This window comes from Mustela lutreola, chromosome 6, assembly GCF_030435805.1.
Source record: "Mustela lutreola isolate mMusLut2 chromosome 6, mMusLut2.pri, whole genome shotgun sequence".
In the NCBI taxonomy this organism is placed as follows: Eukaryota; Metazoa; Chordata; class Mammalia; order Carnivora; family Mustelidae; genus Mustela; species Mustela lutreola.
In genome coordinates this window covers 132,400,454-132,421,735 of record NC_081295.1, presented here as the reverse complement: position 1 = coordinate 132,421,735, position 21,282 = coordinate 132,400,454, and the positions used below count along the sequence as shown (strand labels likewise).

Below are 21,282 nucleotides of genomic sequence, written 5' to 3'. Positions count from 1 at the left end.
CTTAAGTATTTTCTCTAATAGTCCAACAATGGAATCTTTTATAATTTGCATTTCTGTGAGGTTGAATTTTTTTCTGTATATTTGTTTATTGGTCGCATTTCCTCCATTGTAAATTTTCTGCTTATGCCTTTCTCTTTTTTTTTGTCTTAATGTTTTCTTACTGATTTTGTGAGATGTGTTTATAATAAAACGAGTCATGTTTTATTTTGAATATTTTCTGTAATTTACTCGTTGGCTTTTAAATTTGGTTGTCTCATTTATTAACCTATAGAAGGTGTACATTTCTATGTGGTGTGTTCACTGTTGGGATTCTTCCATCAGTTCCAAACTTAGTCTTCCTTGCCCAAAGCTGTAATATACATTTACTTTTATGTTATTCTAGGTTTATTGACTTAATAAAAATTATATTCAACTCCCTAAATTATCCAAATTCTTTAACTCTATAGATGTTTGAAGTAATATAAGAAAAAGAAAATTATGCTTTAACTATTTTGGGGGATTAGAATTAATATGTTAAAAATAGAGAGGCAAGAAAATAATTGTTTAGAATATTAAGCTTGGTATTTGGCTATCCTGAGTATATATCATAAACAGTATCTAGAAGTTTTTCATCAGATGGTGAGGTAGTGCTATGGCTTTAAAGAAGTAGTTTACCCACTTGCTGTGGAGTTGATACACTTTAGTTCTTGAGACTTAATCTTTGCTTACAGTTGCAGTATTGTATTCAGCCCTCACCCTCCTGCTTCTCTGGTCTTTGTTACCCAAATTATATAGCAGGACTGTAATTTTCACTTTTCTCTGTTAATAACATCTTCAGTCTTAAATAAATTAAGGATATAAAGGATGTTTTACATCCAGTCTTCTTCAAAACAGCAACACATTTAATGACTCACCCAGCCTCCAAATTCCACTTAAAGTTGTTTTTTTAACCCAAGCAGAGGAGCAGTACTCCGTTACTTTTTTCTGTTGGGCTTTAATGTTTGCAGACATTTTTATATCCTTGGTTTCATTTAATCCTCTTGGTTTACCTGTGAAGTTAGCTATTATTCCCATTTTATAGATGAGAAAACTAAGAGTTTGAAGGTCTTTTGACTCCTAGTTAGGTGGCTTTTCTACTGATTTTGTTTCTTTCCGAGATGTTCAAATTGCTTTGTCTGGTTAAAGTGTGGTCTAATGACACCAGTGTTCTTTACCCCTTATAAGGCCCCAAGATGCCAAAGCATTATAAAATATAGAAAATTAAAAAAAAAACAAAAACATGATTAATACATGGACCAAGACTTTGTATTACAGCTTCAGGATTTAGTAGTGGAGAAGAGCAAAGACCAGTAGAACAGCGATTCTTATCACTAATGAGAAGAGGCATAAATTTGACCTAGAAAAGAGTATTAGAGAAAGCATTTGATATCTAACCTCCTACTCTTCCCAGTTATTTTTGAAGTTACTATTATGTTTTGGAGATATTCTTCTGTTTATCACAGTCCAAATTCATTTTCACTGTTAGGCTTTGAGAAGTGTTTACAGTTCACATTTTGTACAAGATAGTTTTTTTACAGGGTGCGTGAACTCTTAAGAGGAAAATAGCCTATAGGCTAGCTAACTGAAAGAATAAATAAATCACTTTTAAGGCTGAACAAATTGCATATATAATGTTTATTTTACTTTTTTACTTTATTTTTAACCAAATTATATGGTAGTAATCATGTTAGCAGTCTTTGTTGTTCAGTTAGAATCACCTGTTCTGTAATTACTGTAGCAATAAAACACTGATTTTGATCTTAGAGGTATTGATTTAGGTATAATGACTTAAATTTGACTAATTGCTTGTGAGTTATGACGGATTTGGCATTTTTGCATAATTTCTACTTGGAGTTTGATAGTTCTGTTAGTCTTTGACCCAGCATAGCAGTTTGGGGAGCTGGCTGGCTCATTTGAAAGAGCATAAGACTTTTGATCTTGGGGTGAATTAGAGCCCCACATTGGGTGTAGAGATTACTAAACAACAACAACAACAAAAATGATAGTTCTCTTTCCTATTTTTGGATCAAGGAGGTAGCAGGTAGCCACTCATGAGCTTTTGTATATATACTTTTTGGTCATTATTTGACACTAACACTTGTCTGGAACCTAGAGGGCTACCACAGATATCAAAGTGAAAACCTGTCACAATTAAGTCTTCCCTTGAGTTGGTTTATTAGTACTTTAGTAGATAGGGATCCAGAAAGGGAGGGTCAGAATAAATAGGGATTAGATCCTGGGGATGTGGGATGGTCAGTAGCCAAGACATAATGTTTAGGAAGATGATGATGGTGATTCTGGGAGTTTGAGGGGTAGGAGGAGTGGGAGTCTTGTCAGGGATATGCTAAGATCTCGGCCTCACTCTCACTCTCCCAAGGTGATGCAGAGTCTCTGGAAGAGGGGTCTTATCCTGAGCACCCAGATCTCTGGCCTCCATTCTAATCCCTGAAGCAGTGGTCCTCAACTGGGGGTAACCCTCTGCCCTTCCCTGGGGACATTTGGCATTGTCTGGAGATACATTTTAATCATTGTAGTTGAGGGTCTGCTGATTTTATGTAGTGCAGAGAGGCCAGATATGCTGTTCAGCACCCTGCTACGTACAGGACATGCTTCATTACAAAGAATGGCCTTGTCCCAACTATGACTAGTGCCACAGTTAAGAAATCCTGCCTGAAGCATCACAAATAACTCTGGGTTTTTCCTGACCTAATGGAGATGTGGAAGGCAGCTATGATACATGGATCTCCTGGACACCATTCTGACTTCTGTTATGGAGGAAAGCTTGAGAACTGAAGGGAACAAAAATTAGGACAGGAAAAGAATGGTGAGAGTGATCGTCATCCAGGAGCAGCACAGCAGATTAGAAGCAACAAATTAGAAAGAGAAGAAATAGATTTGTCAGAGACTGGCACCCTGTTTTAATAATCAGTAAGAGTCTAACATCAATTGAGATGACTATAAAAAGCAAGCTCAATAAAACACTGCAGCTTGAAGCAATAACCCAGGAACATGTACAGAACAGTCTTCAATGATCATGATAATGGCTGTGAATGATTCTTTAAGTTAATTTATGTTTAATATGCTATTTTAAGACAAATTCAGACAATTTCAAAAAGATTCCTGCCAAAATAGTTACAAGTTATATATATATATATATATATATATATATATATTTTCTATCACAGAATTGAGGTTACAGCAAACTGTTGCTCCCCAAATTAGAGAGATACAGACAGAGAATCACAACCAGAGCAGAAGTCCAGGAGCAGACATCTCTGTGGGACCAGTACCAGTTGCTTTAATCAATACATCCTGTCCATCTTTCAATAAAACTTACAAGACATACTTAAAGACAAAAAACGCAGTTTGGAGAAACAAAGCAAGCATCAGAACCAAACCAAGATATGGTAGGGATGTTGGAATTATTGAACCAGGAGTTTGAAACAGCTGTCATTAATATGCTAACGGCTGTAAATGGAAAAAGTGGTAACATGCAGGAACAGATAAGAAATGTAAGCAGAAAGAAACTTTAAGAAAGTATCAAAAAGAAATAGTAGAAATAAAACACGCTGTAACAGAAATGAAGAATCGCTTTGATGGGCTTATCAGTAAACTGAATATAGGTGAGAAAAGAATCAGTCAGCTTAAAGAAATGTCAGTAACAATTACAAAGAGAAAAAACTAAAGGAAATTTAATAGAATATCCAAGAAATGGGCAGTTACAAAACGTGTAACACATAATGGCAATACCAGAAGGAAAAGGAGAGAAAGGAACAGAAAAAATACTTGAGGTAATAGCTGAGAATTTCCCAAAAGTAACGATAGATCCCAAACCACAAATCAGAAAATTCAGTGAATAGTAAGCAGACGAATAAGAAAAAAAATATACATTTAGATATATATTCAAACTGCAGAAACATCAAAGGGAAAATAGTGAAGGAAGTTGGGGGGTGGGGAATACCCACCTTACCTAGAAAGGGACAAAGACAAATATTACATAGTACTTCTCTTCAGAAACCATACAAGCAAGGAAAAATTATCAGAATTCTGTATGTAGTGAAGTTAACCTTCAGAAGTGAAGGAGAACTACTTTCTCAGACAAGCAGAACTGAGGGAATTTATCACCAGATGATGTTAAATGCTAAAAGAAGTTAAAATGTTAAAGAAGTTTTTCAGAGAGAAGGGATATGATACATAGAGAAACTCAGATCTACATAAAGGAAAAATGTTCGAGAAGGAATAAATAAAGGGGCTTCTTGTTTCCTTCTCCTGAGGTACTATGCCATGTCCAACACCCAGAACCCTATCCATGCTGCATAATGCAGATATAGAGTATGGCGGGTTGTTAGCTTAATAAAGAAAGAGTAGACTTGCTTTCTTGTCCTACAGCTGCAGCTTCCTCATTTGAAAATACCAGAGGAGATATAGTGGGTTCTCTGACTTATGAGAAGGAAGAATCTATCCCAAAGATTTTAGGCAAAACTATAAATAAGAAATGAAAATATGATGAGAACCATCTTCCTCTCAGCTGTATAAATGTTAACATACCATATGTCTTATGCAACAGAACAAATACAGTAATACTGTACTTTATTTGTACTTTACAATGTAAAGCCACTTAAGTTGTGTCTTCTTGAGACCAGTCATTCAGAGATTAAAGAAAAAGGAATTAAGTGTAGACAGAATAAACTTTCCAAAAGCCAAAATTGTTACAGCTTTCCTTACTAGAAATGGAAAAGCCACTGAAGCGTCCTATAAGTTTTTATTTCTAATAAAGTAAGTATTAATTATATTAGCCTAAAAAATATAACTACCAGTTATTTCACCAGCAGAAATAGGTCTCTTTGGGAATAGTAGAGAATTGCAAAAGCATAGCCGTGCCCAGAGAACATGGACAAGGAAAAGAACTCTCTTTTATAGAGGAAAAGGGAGAGTTGGTAGGCTGTTAGAAACAAAAAGTCCATAGGGAGTAAACTGGGAGTGGAAGTATCATGGCTTTTCATTGGCTCTCTCTAGGCTGTTTCTGGGAGAGAAGGAAAAACTTTCTTTTTCCTGCTGGGGTAGTAAAATAGGCCCTTTTCTTCCTATTGGATCTGCAGTTGACAGGAATGATAGGCTTTGAGAGCTCCCCTGTCAGCCTCCTGAGTCCATTTTGAATGAGATTTTCCTATTATTAGTGTTAAAAGTGGCTATAACCTGCACAAATAAAGTCTTTCGGTATCTGTCCCCCTCCCCCACACCTTTTTTTTTTTTTTTTAAGAGTTCTTGACCTTTTTTTTTTTTTTTTTTTTTTTTTTAAGAGTTCTTGAGATCAAAAAGCAAGAAAATCACTGTGGATTATACCTAGCTGTGACTGGTTCATTTCTTGCTACGATCTCATGAGGAGCCCTTGGTAGGGAATTTGAAGCACCTGTTTAAGTCCCTGGCTGAGCCTGGTTTGGGTCCTTTTAACCTATTTAGCTTATATTTGGTGACCTGAAGGACTTTGACACATAGTTAGTGTTTATTTTGTTATTTTTTTCTTTTCTTCTCCTAATCTTTTTTTTTCTTCTCCTCCTCCTTCTTCTTTTAACATTTTGTGATTTTCTTTTTTTCTTCTTTTTTATTATTCACTGTACAATATAGGGGACAGGGTGGAGGATAGGGTGGAAGGATAACTGGTGGGCCTCAGTGGGGAACTGTGGGAGACTGTGGGGGTAGTAGTAGGCTGTGGGGGACAGGGTGGGTGAGTCTCCATTTATGCTGTGCATGAGGGCCTGTCTGTGGAATGACCTGGAGCAATAACTGAGAATTTTGCGAAATTAATAGTAGGCAACAAACCGTAGACCAGGAAGTTCAGAGAATACTCACGCAGGACTTATGCTAAAAAAAAAATCTATATCTAGTTATATTCAAATTGTAGGAAATTAAAAACAGAAAATCTTGAAGTAGGCCAGGGGGAAAACACCTTGGGATATCAAGGATAAGAATTAGATTGGATTTCTTCTCAGATATCATATAAACTAGAAAAGAATAAGAAAAGTGTAATATTTATAGTGCTGAAAAAAAAATAGAATTTTGTGTATAAATAAAATTATCAAATTAGCCTTCAAAAATGAATGAGAAATACTTAAAAATTGGAGGGATTTGTCTCCAGTAGGCTTACTGGAGAAACTTTAAAAAAAAATTAAAGAAAACACTAAAAAAAATTCCTCAGGGGCACCTGGGTGGCTCAGTGGGTTAGAGCTTCTGCCTTCGGCTCAGGTCAGATCTCAGGGTCCTGGGATCGAGCCCCGCATCAAGCTCTCTGCTCAGCAGGGAGCCTGTTCCCCACATCTCCCCACCTGCCTCTCTGCCCACTTGTGATCTCTGTCTGTCAAATAAATTAAATCTAAAAACAAAAACAAAAACCCTCAGAAATAAAGATGATAAAGGTCAGAAACTAGGATCTACATAAAGGAGTGTTAGAGAAGTGTTAGAGAAGAATAAATGCAGATAAATACAATTATTCTTAACTGATCTAATAGTTTAATAACAGGGACAAAGTATTTGGTGATTATAGCTTATGGAGAATAGAAATTAATGAGAACATATTATAAAAAATATTATAAAAATACTAAAATATTGGGAATAGTCTGTTATTAGGTCCTTCCACTAGCCATGAAGTACAGTGTTATTTGACAGTTGACTCGGTTTAGTTGTGCATGTGTAATGCAAACTGTAGGGCAACCACTGAAAAACATTTAAGAAGTATGATTGATATGCTAAGGGAAGAGGGGAAAAAAGGATTTTAAAGTATTGAAACTCTTCTCCATGATACTGTAATTGTGAATACTTGTAATTATACATTTGTCAAAACTCAAATGTACAACACAAAAAGTGAACCTAATTGCAAACTATGGCATTTGGCTAATGTATCAATTTTGGCTTATCAATTGTAACAAATACACCACGCTAATGTAAGATACTGGTTATAAATGAAACTGTATGTGGGGCTTGTGAAGGGCCATATAACCTTCCAAATAAAATGACTACTTATTTTACCATAAAACTATTTGGGGATAGTAGAAAAATTGCAATTCAGGACACGCAGGCTATGGAAAACCATAGGCAAGTCTGGAGAATGAGAGGAAGGTTACTTTATAGAGAAAAAGAAGAGGAGAGATGGCTTTGAAAGAAAGTTTGTTGGAGGAAAGCAGGAGTTTAAGGTGGTGATGTTACTGCGAGTTATATGGAAAAGGAAAGAAGCCTCAGTTCTTTTTTCCCTACATAGTATAGATTTACAGGATAGCAAAATGGAAGTAAAGTGAGTGAAGTTTTATTGAAGTATGCTCTAGGAGAGGAGTGGGCCAGTCACCAGAGACAAAGGCCCTGGAAACTCTGGGCTGTGGGTTTGTATCAACTTTTTCTTTTGCATGAGTCCTCAGGATGCCACATTTGAACAGGCCTAGATTTATACAATAATGAGCCAACTCTACATGTCCTTTCCCAAAATGTTTTAAAAATGCTGCTCGGGGTAGGAAACTGCATTATTTCTATTTTAGAGATGTAGGTCAAAGAAGGACAAGGAGGTGCTTTCTGCAGGAGCACAACAAGCACAATGCCCTTCTCTCCAACTCTGTTGCAACCACAAACCAAACCACCCTCTAGATGGGTGCCATGGGGTTCTCCTCCAGGTGGTGCTCTGTTAGGGCTCTCCATCAGGATGTCTAAGGTCTATCTTCCTTGTCACTCATGCCTAGTTTCCTGCCTAACAGTGATGTTTCTCATCATCTGAATTGTGATAGTTTCTTATTGGCTGGGCTGTTGCTTGGCAAGGAGAAATCTTCCTCCTTGTTGGAATGGTAAATTGAATTTCTTCCTGTCCAGGAATGTGAAGTAAGCTGTAATGAAAAGTCCCATCAGGGCTTCCTGACTCCATCCAAAATGAGGTTTCCCTCAATTAATATTCACAGCTATATGGGAATTCTCTGTACTTTCTACTTAATTTTTCTATAAACCAGAAACTATTAAAAAAAGTTTATTAAGGAAAAAAAAAAAAACCCCAACTTGTCAAGTCTTTAAAGAAATAAAGCAAAGTACCGAATTTCTCAGTTCTGTGCAACAACAGATTCAATAGACCTTAATTTCTTTTTATTTTTTAAAATTTTAAATTAATTTTTATTTTTTATTAAAACATTTTATTATGTTCAGTTAGTCATCATACAGTATATCATTAGTTTTTCATGTAGTGTTCCATGTTTCATTGTTTGCATGTAACACCCAGTGCTGCATGCAGTATGTGCCCTTAATTTCCAAAAGGGATGCTAAGACAGTTTTTGAAATTCCTTTTGTAAGCATAAGATAATAATATTTGGAGTATTTATTCAGTTTTGTATCAGTAGGACTTACAGGATGAAGATGCTGTTACATGTACCAATATTTTTTATTTTCTCTCTTAGTTTCTTATATGTTCTAATCACTATTATAGATCACTAAATCACTATTATAAAAAATTCCTCTTAGTTTCTTGTATGTTCTTTCCTCTTAGTTTCTTATATGTTATAAATCACTATTATAAAAAATTCCTCACAATTGTGAGGAAAATATCAGTGCTGGAAACAGGAAAGGAACCTTAACATATATTTGGAAATTAAAAGAGCTGAAAATCTGCAGGTGTTTGAAGTTAGAATGGTGTTGATATAGGCGATGCTGACCTGCCATCATCTAATAGGGGTTGGCACACTTTTTCTGAAAGGGTGATTAGTAAATACTTTATAGGCATTTGGGGCCTTAAAGTCTCTATTACAACTACTCAATTCTGTTGCAGTAAGAAAACAGTAATAGACAACATGGAAATGAGTTTTGCATGTACCAATAAAACTTTATTTATAAAAACAGGTGTATTTCTTGGTTGGTATAGTTTGTTGACTCCTGATTAAAACAGGCACCAGGGAATGTTAGGGAATAAGTAAGTGAAGGGATTCCACAAAAGAAACCTCAGTAAATTCCCCAGTTAGGACATTTTTGGGCTATATTCTCTGACCAAAACAAGTAAACAAATTGGACTAAGAATAAAGCTAGTAAATACTGGAATTTAATAATCACAATAATCATAATAATAAAGCTCAACAAAAAACTGTTAACTGTTGAATTCTTTAAGGCCTTCTAAAGTTAATCAAATCAAAGAAGAAATCAAAACTGCAACTACAAATCACTTATAAATGAAGAGTGAACCCACTGCATGTCAAAATCAGTGGTGTCACCAACATTATAGATAGGAAAAGTAGTGGCTTTAAAGGTTATGAAAGGAAGACTGAAACAAATGAACTAAGTATTCAATCTAGGTAGATAGGAAAAAAGAAAACAACAACAACAACAAAATAAAACCCAAGCAAGAGGAATTGACAAATGTTGAAGCTACAGGTTGAAGCTGTAGGTAATAAACACCTCTCCTGAAAAAAGAAGGTAGAATTTACAGCTTATATCAAGGCCTGTTATTATAAAGGCTCATTAAAACAGAAAACATTCACAAGTCTAACCATGAATAAAAGATACTTACAAATACTCAAGACAGTGGCAGAGATGATAAAACCACAGCTTTGGAAGAAAGTAGTATGATGTTAAATTTGAAAATCAGAATGAAATATCTAACTTTCTGAAACATATACTGAAATTATCTAAAGAAGAGTTATAAAATACGGTTCTATTACCATGAAGGAAATTCTCAAACAATCATACATAATGACGTACTAGATATAGATGGTTTTACAAGCAAGCAACAGGAAACATACAAGGAATAGAACATTTCTATACTATTTAAATAACTACGAGATAGCAAATATGGAAAACTTTAAATTCTTTGTGTAAGGCCAGAACAGCATTCTGGATACAGTACGTGCTCAATAATATTTGTGCACTGCTGAATGCTTCTTGATACTACAAAAATGAGCAAAGAAATATAAGAGAAGGTAATTTCTAATTAATTGAAAATAAGATTTAAGATGTAAAACTCTTAAAGTAGAAGTGAATCAAATCTAGGAATGTTTGAAGAACTAATAAAATGGAACCAAGTGGGGTGCCTGGGTAACTCAGTCGGTAAAGCATCTGCCTTTGGCTCAAGTCATGATCTTAGGGTCTTGGGATCTAGCTTAGCATTGGGTTCCCTGCTTAGTGAGGAGCCTGCTTCTCCCTCTCCATCTGCAGCTCCCCCTGCTTGTGCTCTCTCTCACTCTCTCAAAGAAAGAAAGAATAAAAGAAAGAAAACAACTTAAAAATATGGAACCAAGTAATGTTTATTCCTAGAATATAAACTAATTAATTAATAGGAAATTTATTATTTTAATCCACTGTATTAATAGGTTAAAAAAGTTATCTCAGAAGTTGAGAAAATATTTGGTATATTTCACTGTCCATTCCTAATTTTAAAAATAAACTTTTGGGGCACCTGGGTGGCTCAGTTGGTTAAGCAACTGCCTTTGGCTCAGGTCATGACCCCAGGGTCCTGGGATCAGGCCCCACGTTGGGCTCCCTTGTCAGTAGGGAGCCTGCTTCTCCCTCTTCCTCTGCTGCTCTGCCTGCTTGTGTGTCTCTCTCTCAGTCAAATATTAAATACAATCTTAAAAAAAATAAACTTTCAACAAACTAAGGATAGAAAGCTATTTTCTGTAACATAATTATTAGCTATGTAGTATCAATAGTAAACATCCTACTTAATGATACAGGGCTAGAGCATGTATTCTTAACAGGAACAATAACTGAAAATTAACTCTTGAGGGGATAAAAAATATCTTAACTTTTATGTGTAAAGTACAGATAGATATATATATATAGTACATTATATAGACATTCAGTATATTTATGATATTAGAATTTCTTTAGGGCAGTTAGGCCTTACAGAGGGAGTAATGAAAAACAGGTTGAGAAACTTCTAGAGGATTGCCTTTTTTAAAATTATAATTTTTTATTATTTACTTATTTTTTAAGATTTTATTTGACAGAAATCACACGTAGGCAGAGGGGCAGGCAGAGAGAGGAGGAAGCAGGCTCCCCAGAGGTGCAGGTCTGTGATTCATCAGTCTTATATAATGCCCAGTGTTTGTTACATTATATGCCCCCTCTTAATGTCCATTACCCAGTTATCCCATCCAGACCCCTCTCTCCTCCAGCAACCCTCGGTTTGTTTCCTAGGTTTAAGAGTCACTTATGATTTGTCTCCCTCTCTGGTTTGGTCCTGTTTTATTTTTTCCTCTCTTACCCTATGATCTTCTCTTTTGTTTCTTAAATTTCACATATCAATGAGGTCATGTTAATTGTCTTTCTCCAACTTATTTCGCTTAGCGTAGTACTCTCTAGTTGCATTAACATCCTTGCAAATGGCAAGATTTCATTTTTTTTTTAAGATTTTATTTATTTGACAGAGATCACAAGTAGGCAGAGAGGCAGGCAGTGGGGAGGGGGGGAGCAGGCTCTCTGCCGTTGTGGGACTTGATCCCACAATGCCGTTGTGGGGCTGAGATCACAACCTGAGCCAAAGCAGAGGCTTAACCAACTGAGCCACCCAGGCACCCCAAGATTTCATTTTTTGATGGCTGTGTAATATTCCATTATAGACACACACACACATACACATATACATGTTCATATACCACATCTTTATCCATTCATCTATTGATGGACATCTAGGTTCTTTCCATAGTTTGGCTATTGTGCACATTGCTGCTATAAACTTTGGGGTACAAGTGCCCATTCAGATCACTACATTTGTCATCTTTGGGATAAATACCCTGCAGTGCAATTGCAGGGTCATAGGGTAGCTCTATTTTCAACTTTGTAAGGAACCTCCATTCTTTTTCCCAGAGTGGCTGTACCAGCTTGCATTCCCACCAACAGTGTAGGAGGGTTCTCATTTCTCCGCATTCTTACCAACATGTCATTTCCTGACTTGTTAATTTTAGCCATTCTGACTGGTGTGAGGTGATATCTTATTGTGGTTTTGATTGTATTTCCCTGATGCTGAGTGATGTGGAGTATTTTTTCATGTCTGTTGGTCATTTGTATGTCTCCTTTGGAGATATGTCTGTTCTTGTCTTCTGCCCATATCTTGATTGAATTATTTATTCTTTGGGTGTTGAGTTTGATAAAAATTTTTATAGATTTTGGATACTAGCCCTTTACTTGATATGTCATTTGCAAATATCTTCTCCCATTATGTTGGCTATCTTTCTGTTTTGTTGACTGTTTCCTTTGCTGTGCAAAATTTTTTTTCTTTTTGAAGTCCCAAGAGTTCATTTTTGCCTTTGTTTCCCCTGCCTTTGGAGATGTGTCTAGCAAGTAATTCTTGTGGCTGAGGTTTAAAAGGTTGCTGCCTGTGTTCTCTAGGATTTTGATGAATTCCTATCTCACATTTAGGTCTTTTATCCATTTTGAGTCTGTTTTTGTGTGTGGTGTAAGGAAATAGTCCAGTTTCATTCTTTTGCATGTGGCTGTCCAATTTTCCCAACACATTTGTTGAAGAGATTATCTTTTTTCTCTTGGATATTCTTTCCTGTTTCATCGAAGATTAGTTGACCATAGAGTTGATGGTCCATTTCTGGATTCTCTGTTGTGTTCCATTGATCTGTGTTCTATCTTGATGATTGTAGCTTACCTTTTATTGTTAGAAATAAGACAAAGATACTTGCTAATACTATAGTTATTCAGCATTTTTTAAGAAGTTATAGCAAATGCAATAAGGCAGTTAAAATAAGTAACACATAAATATTGAAAAGTAAAAGCCAAAATTATTTTTGTATTTTAAGGTAATAAGATTTTCTACAGAGAAAACACAATAGATGACTGGAAAATGATTTCAGTTGAGAGAGACTCAGTGCCCAGGAGGTTGACTAGCTTCAAGGTAGTTACAGGGGCTTCTTTGAACAGAGCTGAATAGTTTATTGTCAGTTACAAGTGATTTGAATAAGAGGGAAGATTCAGTATTATAACTATTATAGATAGTTAATGTAATTGATTCAGTATTATAACTATTAGAGATAGTTAATGTAATGTAATTGATACATTTGTTCATTTAACAAATATGTATTGAGCGTCAGTATATCCAGATGAATGTTGTAAGTACTGGTATATAGCAATACATGGAAATACAAAAGCCTGTTCTCTCCTGGAACTTATAGTCTAGTCAGTGGAGATAGAGAAAGAAGCAGGAATATAGTATGTCAGGGTGTTGATAATCCCATCAAAATTTTCGTAGGGTTATTTTAAGAATCTTACTCAATATATTTTTTTAAATATTAAAAATTTTCTTTTAATAAACATATATTTTTATCCCCAGGGGTGCAGGTCTGTGAATCGCCAGGTTTATACACTTAGCAGCACTCACCTTAGCACATACCCTCCCCAATGTCCATAACCTCACCCCCCTTTCCTATCCCCTTCCCCCCAGCAGCCCTCAGTTTGTTTTGTGAGATTACCAGTCACTTATGGTTTGTCTCCCTCCCAATCCCATCTTGTTTCATTCTTCTCCTATCCCCATAATGCCCCATGTTGCATCTCCACTTCCTCATATCCGGGAGATCATATGATTGTTGTCTTTCTCCGATTGACTTATTTCGCTAAGCATGATACCCTCTAGTTCCGTCGCAAATGGCAAGATTCATTTCTTTTGAGGGCTGCATAGTATTCCATTGTGTATATATACCACATCTTTATCCATTCATCTCTTGGTGGACATCTAGGATCTTTCCATAGTTTGGCTATTGTAGACATTGCTGCTGTAAACATTCAGGTGCACGTGCCCCTTTGGATCACTATGTTTGTATCTTTAGGGTAAATACCCAGTAGTGCAATTGCTGGGTCATAGGGTAGCTCTATTTTCAACATTTTGAGGAACCTCCCTGCTGTTTTCCAGAGAGGTTGTACCAGCTTGCATGCCCACCAACAGTGTAGGAGGGTTCCCCTTTCTCCACATCCTTGCCAGCATCTGTCATTTCCTGACTTGTTAATTTTAGCCATTCTGACTGGTGTGAGGTGATATCTTATTGTGGTTTTGATTTGTATTTCCCTGATGCCGAGTGATATGATGCCCATCTGCTCCAGTGTGTCATTTAAAGCCTTTATTTCCTTGTTGATCTTTTGCTTAGGTGATCTGTCCATTTCAGTGAGGGGAGTGTTAAAGTCCCCTACTATTATTGTATTAATGTTGATGTGTTTCTTTGATTTTGTTATTAATTGGTTTATATAGTTGGCTGCTCCCACATTAGGGGCGTAGATATTTAAAACTGTTAGATCTTCTTGTTGGACAGATCCTTTGAGTATGATATAGTGTCCTTCCTCATTTCTTATTGTAGTCTTTGGCTTAAAATCTAATTGATCTGATATAAGAATTGCCACCCCTGCTTTCTTCTGTTGTCCATTAGCATGGTATATTGTTTTCCACTCCCTCACTTTAAATCTGGACGTGTTTTCGGGTCTGAAATGAGTTTCTTTTAGGCAACATATAGATGGGTTTTGTTTTTTTATCCATTCTGATACCCTATGTCTTTTGTCTGGGGCATTTAGCCTATTAACATTCCGGGTAACTACTGAGAGATATGAATTTAGTGCCATTATATTGCCTCTAATATGACTGTTACTGTATATTGTCTCTGTTCCTTTCTGATCTACTACTTTTAGGCTCTCTCTTTGCTAGAGGACCCCTTTCAATATTTCCTGTAGAGCTGGTTTGGTGTTTGCAAATTCTTTCAGTTTTTGTTTGTCCTGGAAGCTTTTTTTTTTTTTTTTTTTTTTTTTTTTTTTTTTTTTTGTCCTGGAAGCTTTTTATCTCTCTTTCTATTTTCAATGATAGCCTGGCTGGATATAGTATTCTTGGCTGTGTGTTTTTCTCATTTAGTGCTCTGAGCATATCATGCCAGCTCTTTCTGGCCTGCCAGGTCTCTGTGGATAAGTCTGCTGCCAATCTAATATTTTTACCATTATTTGTTACAGACTTCTTTTCCCGGGCTGCTTTCAGGATTTTCTCTTCATTGCTAAGACTTGTAAGTTTTACTATTAGGTGACGGGGTATGGACCTATTCTTGTTGACTTTGAGGGGGCTTCTCTGCACCTCCTGGATTTTGATGCTTGTTCCCTTTGCTATATTGGGGAAATTCTCTCCCAATAATTATCTCCAGTATACCTTCTGCTCCCCTCTCTCTTTCTTCTTCTTCTGGAATCCCCATTTTTCTAATGTTATTTCGTCTTATGGTGTCACTTATCTCTTGAATTCTCCACTCGTGGTCCAGTAGCTGTTTGTCCCTCTTTTGCTCAGCTTCTTTATTCTCTGTCATTTGGTCTTCTATATCGCTAATTCTTTCTTCTGCCTCATTTATCCTAGCAGTGAGAGCCTCCATTTTTGATTGCACCTCATTAATAGCTTTTTTTATTTCAACTTGGTTAGATTTTAGTTCTTTTATTTCCCCAGAAAAGGAAATTTTATATCTCCCGAGAGGGTTTCTCTAATATCTTCTATGCCTTTTTTCGAGCCCGGCTATAACCTTGAGAATCTTTATTCTGAACTCTAGATCTGATATATTACCAATGTCTGTATTGATTAGGTCCCTAGCCTTTGATACTGCCTCTTGTTCTTTTTTTGTGTGTTGAATTTTTCCGCCTTGTCATTTTGTCCAGATAAGAGTATATGAAGAAGCAAGTAAAATACTAAAAGGGTCGCAAAGACCCCAGGAAAATACTCTGTAACCAAATCAGAAGAGATCCTAAATCTTGGGGGGGGGGGCGAGAAATGGGATAAAAAGAGGTTCAGAAAAAAAAAAAAGAAACAAAAAAAAATGAATAAAGAAAAAATAGAAAAAAGAAAAAAATATATATATATATTAGATAAACTAGTTAAAAACTTTAAAAAAGAAAAGGGCAAAAGCTAAAAAAATTTTAGCAGAAGAAGAGAAAAAAAATTGAAAGAGAAAAAAAAATTAAATTAATAGTAAGACTAAAGAATCATGGGGAGAAAGCCATGAGTTCCGTGCTTTGCTTTCTCCTCCTCTGGAATTCCGCTGCTCTCCTTGGTATTGAACCTGCACTCCTTGTTAGGTTAACTTGGTCCTGGCTGGATTTTTTGTTGATCTTCAGGGGGAGGGGCCTGTTGTAGTGATTCTCACGTTCTTTGCCCCAGGCCCTTACCAGGGCCAGGCTGAGTAATCAGCTTGGGTTTGCTTTCAGGAGCTTTTGTTCCCTGAACCCTTTTCATAGAGTTCCGGAGGATGGGAATAAAAATGGCGGCCTCCCAGTCTCCGACCCGGAGGAGCCAAGAGCTCAGGCCCCACTCCTCAGTGCACCCTCAGAGAATAGCGTCCAATTATTCCTGTCTCCCTGGCCTCCGGCCACACTCTGAGCTCACCAAGCCTGTGACCGGTTCAAGGTAACCCCGAATTGAGAGCTCACTCCTTGGCTCTGTCTCTGTAGCCGGCTTCCCCATTCTAATACATGCAAGCTCTGCGACACTCAGACACCTCTAGTCCTTCTGTGACCCTGTGGAACCTGAGGCCACGCTGACCCCATATGGGCTTTACTCCAGTTTAGCCTCTGGAATGATGTCCCTCAGTGGAACAGACTTTTAAAAGTCCCGATTTTGTGCTCCGTTGCTCCGCTGCTTGCTGGGAGCCGGCCCCTCCCTGCCCTGCAGCCTTTCTTTCCGTTTCTTTGGATTCACTCCTCCACCAGTCCTACCTTTCAGAAAGTGGTTGATTTTCAGTTTCTAGAATTGCTGTTTTCTTCTCTTCGATCTCCCATTGGATTTGTAGGTGTTTGCAATCTTTAGATAAGCTATCTAGCTGATCTCCTGCTACCTGAAGTAGTCTCAGCCTGCTACTTCTCTGCCATCTTGACCTTTCCCCACCAAGAATCTTACTCAATATTTTAAACAAGATTTTATTTATTAGAGAGAATGAGTTGGAGGTAGGGAGTGACGAAGAGGGTGACAGAGAATCCCAAGCAGACTCCATGCTCTGCATAAAGCCTGACATGACCCTGAAATCATGACCTGAGCTGAAATCAAGAGCCACTCAGGTGCCCCACACAATATTTTAAAGTTCATTTATATCAATATCTGTGACAGAATGGCTAAAATAACTTATTAAAAATTAATTGTCCTAGTGGACATTTAATTAAAATACAGAAATCAAATCACATGTTATAGTTGCAAAATAGATCAGTGGGACAAATATAGAGGCGTCCAGAAACAGTCTTAAAATGATAATTTTTGTTACTGATAAAAGTGACTTTCCAGATCAGTGGAGAAAACAGTGGATTGTTCAGTGAAATGGTATTTGGTCAACTAGCTATTTAGTACACCAAAATATATTTCTAATGAGTTAAGTAATTAAGCAGATAAAACAGTATTAACGTACCAGAAACATAACTTTGAAAGCATGATTCTATAAGTAGCAAGAAAAGGGTCCTTTGGTTTGACATTAAAAAAGACTCAAAATTTCCCAAGGGCAAAGACCACCTTAAGCAATGTGAAAAAAACAAATGATAAACTGGGGAAGATATTGACAGTGTATATAAGGGGACAGAAAGTTAATATTTTTACTAGAGATCTTAAAATCTAGGAAAATAAATCTAATACAAAGTTGCAAAAATCATAAAAATGGAATTCATCCACAATGCAAGTTGAGACCATTTATTTTATTTTGCCTATCAGATTGCTACAAATTAAACACATTGCTACTACCCAGTGTCCCTGGTGGGAGGTTGTGTTGGTAAAGTTTTCTGCAGGCCAGTTTGGTGATACATATGTGTTATGATCTTAAATCCACATCTTTTGACTGGAAATTCCTCTTTGAATGTACTGCAGCACAATAATTGGATAAATGTGCAAAAAATGTTTTATAGAAAAATGTTCATTGTCATGTTCATAATAGAAAAAAGTTAGAAATTGTCTAAATGTCATTTTGACTATACATCCATACAGTGGAACACTAAGCAGCCTGAAAATAATGTAGATTTATACTTGCCAATATGGGAAGATGTCTGTCATGTAGTTTACATGTAAAAAATAAAGGTTTCAAATGTATGCCTAGCATGCTATAATTTTATAAAGCACATTAACTATACCTACATATGTACCTACTATTAACTATACCCACATATATGCCCTGGTTGATGAAGACAGTATTTTTAAAAAATTTTTATAATTGTTTTATTTATGAGAGAGAGTTTGGGGGGAAGGGGTGTGTGGGTAGGAGCAGAGGAAGAGGGACAAGCAGACTCTGAGCAGAGCGGGAATCCTGACTTGGGGCTTGATCTCTTGTCCCTGAGATCATGACCTGAGCTGAAACCAAGAATTCGGTGCTTATCTGACTGAGCCTCCTAGGCGCCCCCTGATGAAGACAGAATGTATGCACCAACAAGGTGGAAAGTGGTTCTAGGAGTGATGATTTAAATTTTCTTATAGTTTAGAAAGAATATTTAGACATTTTTGTGGTAGGGTGCCTATCCTTTTAATAATCAGAGTGGAAACAGTGAAACTCTTTTTACGGGAGGAGGTGGAGGGAAGAAGATGGGAACAGAGGCCTTGGTTTTTGGGTCCAAAGTCTGCCATGCCTTGTGACCCTCTGTGGAACCTGAGTGTTGGCTGTGCTGGGACCTACCACACTTGAGGTCCCCTCCTACCAAACTCTGGATGCAGTTAGTCTTCATGGCATCGTGAAGTTGTGTGCCAACATCACTGGTGAGGACTTTTGAGAGCTCTTTATTTATATCAATGGCACCCTTCCAAAGCTGGTGGGAGTCTCTGTGCTCTACGTGCTTTAGGCCTGATGACCTCAGTCATCTGTGATGCCAGAATGTGGTGTGAAGTGAGGTGGGGAGACTTCCACCACTTTGCGTGGAAGATGTTTTAGAAGTGTTGAAGGAGATTTATTTAGAGCTAACATCTGAGCATTTGTTCAGAACAGTGAGAGGGGAATGCCTTTTACCTTGAAGCCCCAGTTGACCAACAAGTGGCATCCTCACTGTGTCTGGAGCTGCCATTTCCCACAGGTTGGGCTCCTGTGGTGGTACTTGATCCATCTGATGGGCCTGTGAGGATTCTTAATCCAATGGCATGAGAAGATTTCCTGGAGCCCAGCATGAAAGCCTGTGTTGTGTTTATCTTCTGGCTTTGAAGACTCTGAAGAGCAGTGTAGAAAGGATAGCAAACTTGGGTGATAAGTGCTGGTTGAAACAAATCTAAATGGCGAAATGAACTTCAGTGTAGAAACTGATGTCGTGTCTATTAAAAGTTATTTTAACAATCTTGGAAATCCTCCAAAGTGTGCTCAGGATATGTCTCAAGACGGAAGCCTGGAGAACATGGTGGGAGTGCTAGTAGAGAGTGGGAAGCTTCTGCAGTTTTTCGAGGGACAGCAAATAAATCCTGTAACAGCCTTATGCAATGTTTTGAGCAATACTATTCTTCATCTTGTTTTGGTTCATGAAGATGCCTCTCTTCAGTATTTCATTCCTGTCTTATAAAAATTCAAGCAGCCTGTATTTTTTTTTTTAAGCTTATGATCTTTTCAAAACTGAAACAGACCCTGAGTTAATTGGCTTGCAATTCTGCACCCTCACTGGCCTATGTAGAATGTACATTTTGCTGAGCTCTTGTTCCTTTGCAAAGCTTTTATTAAAAAAATCATTGGTGAAAGAATTGGATAGTTTATTTGTATGTTTATTGACTTTGTCAGTTTTTTTTTTCTTCATACTTTTTAAGAGGCCAACAACAACAACAAAAGACTTTCTACTTTAACTTTTTTGGGGAAAAAGGATTGTAACAAAATAAAAACTGAATTTCTAAAACACTGGATCAGTTTTTATTATAAAATGCTACTGTGTGAAATGGGAACTTCATTCTTTGAAAACAATTAGAATTTTTTGAGGGATTTTTCTTACTTTAGAGAGCTTAATATACTGTCTAAAAGATAGAAGTTATTTAGCATTTGTAAATATTGCATAGTTTTTGTTAAAGCTGTGTTTTGTCAGTATATAAGTTTATATTCATGGTTTTAGATTTATCATCTACAGAGCTTGAATTGGTTATTAGGTTCACTAATAATGCATCTTACTCATAAGGATTCAATTTTGAAATAGTCAATTTATGTGGACTGAGATTTTTCTTATGGGTAACTTTTATATAAACCAAATTTTCATTTTTTCCCTATAGTATTATGTTATTCTATTTAGGAAATGATGCTCAGTGTTTCATTATTTTGAGAAGAGGAAGGAGAGGTTATAAAGGACTGGTACAGTGATTAGAAGGAACGTTCATATTCTTTCATATTACATTATAGTTTTTTAATGGCTTATGCAATAAAAGGAGCCATTAACTTGGCAACCTTTATTTTTTGCAGACTCAGTAAATTCTCATGACTACATTTTAATCAGTAATGAATAATTTCCTACTAGATTTAGTGATAAAATGCTTAAATTTGCTAATTTATTTTGTTTTGCTGATTTCTAAATTCCATTCATGGTGTTGTGGAAAGAACACAGAAACATGAGACCTAGGCAAGTTACTTGAACTCTGGAAATTTAAGATTTCTTTCAGTTTGAGTAGATTCCATTTCAGTACTCTTAGGGTTTCAATATAGGAAAATTAAACATTTGTTTTCCAACGTATTTCAAACATTTTAAAATTATTAACACATAACTATTTCAGAATTATAGCTTAAATTTTTTTCTAACTTCTGAATTATGCACAATTGCTTTGTGAATATTTTTATTTTTTTAAAAATTTTATTTATCTATTTGTCAGAGAGAGAGAGAGAGTGTGTGCACAAGCAGAGGCAGAGGGAGAAGCAGGCTCCCTGCTGAGCAAGGAGCCTGATGTGGGACTCAATCCCAGGATGCTGGGATCATGACCTGAGCCGAGGGCAGCCGCCCAACCAACTGAGCCACCCAGGTGTCCCTGCTTTGTGAATATTTTTAAAGTTGTTTGTAAAGATTGTTTTTTTTTTTTAAGTGATTTTTAGGAGTGCCTGGGTGGCTCAGTGGGTTAAAGCCTCTGCCTTCGGCTCAGGTCGTGATCCCAGGGTCCTGGGATCAAGCCCCACATTGGACGCTCTGCGAGGCAGGGAGCCTGCTTCCCTTCCTCTCTCTCTGCCTGCTTCTCTGCCTACTTGTGATTTCTGTCTGTCCAATAAATAAATAAAAATCTTTTTAAAAAGTGATTTTTAATGTTTATAAAATCCCCTGCCCTCATCAGCATTTTTGTATACTTTAAATGAAAACCGAAAATGCAAAACAAATATTTTAACTCAGAAAATTATAAGATAT

General features: G+C 36.7%; 2 protein-coding genes across 6 annotated transcripts in view; both read left to right on the top strand.

Moving 5' to 3' along the window:
• Window positions 1–21,282, top strand: part of EXOC2 (exocyst complex component 2) — a 279,908-nt gene that overhangs the window by 15,595 nt on the left and 243,031 nt on the right. The gene's annotated exons all lie outside the window — the stretch shown is intronic.
• HUS1B (HUS1 checkpoint clamp component B) lies at window positions 3,432–19,835 on the top strand. The gene is given in 6 exon segments (XM_059179356.1): window positions 3,432–3,530; window positions 18,628–18,772; window positions 18,775–18,849; window positions 18,852–18,922; window positions 19,136–19,175; window positions 19,178–19,835. Coding segments are annotated over 6 exon segments (735 nt in total). The 3' UTR covers window positions 19,483–19,835.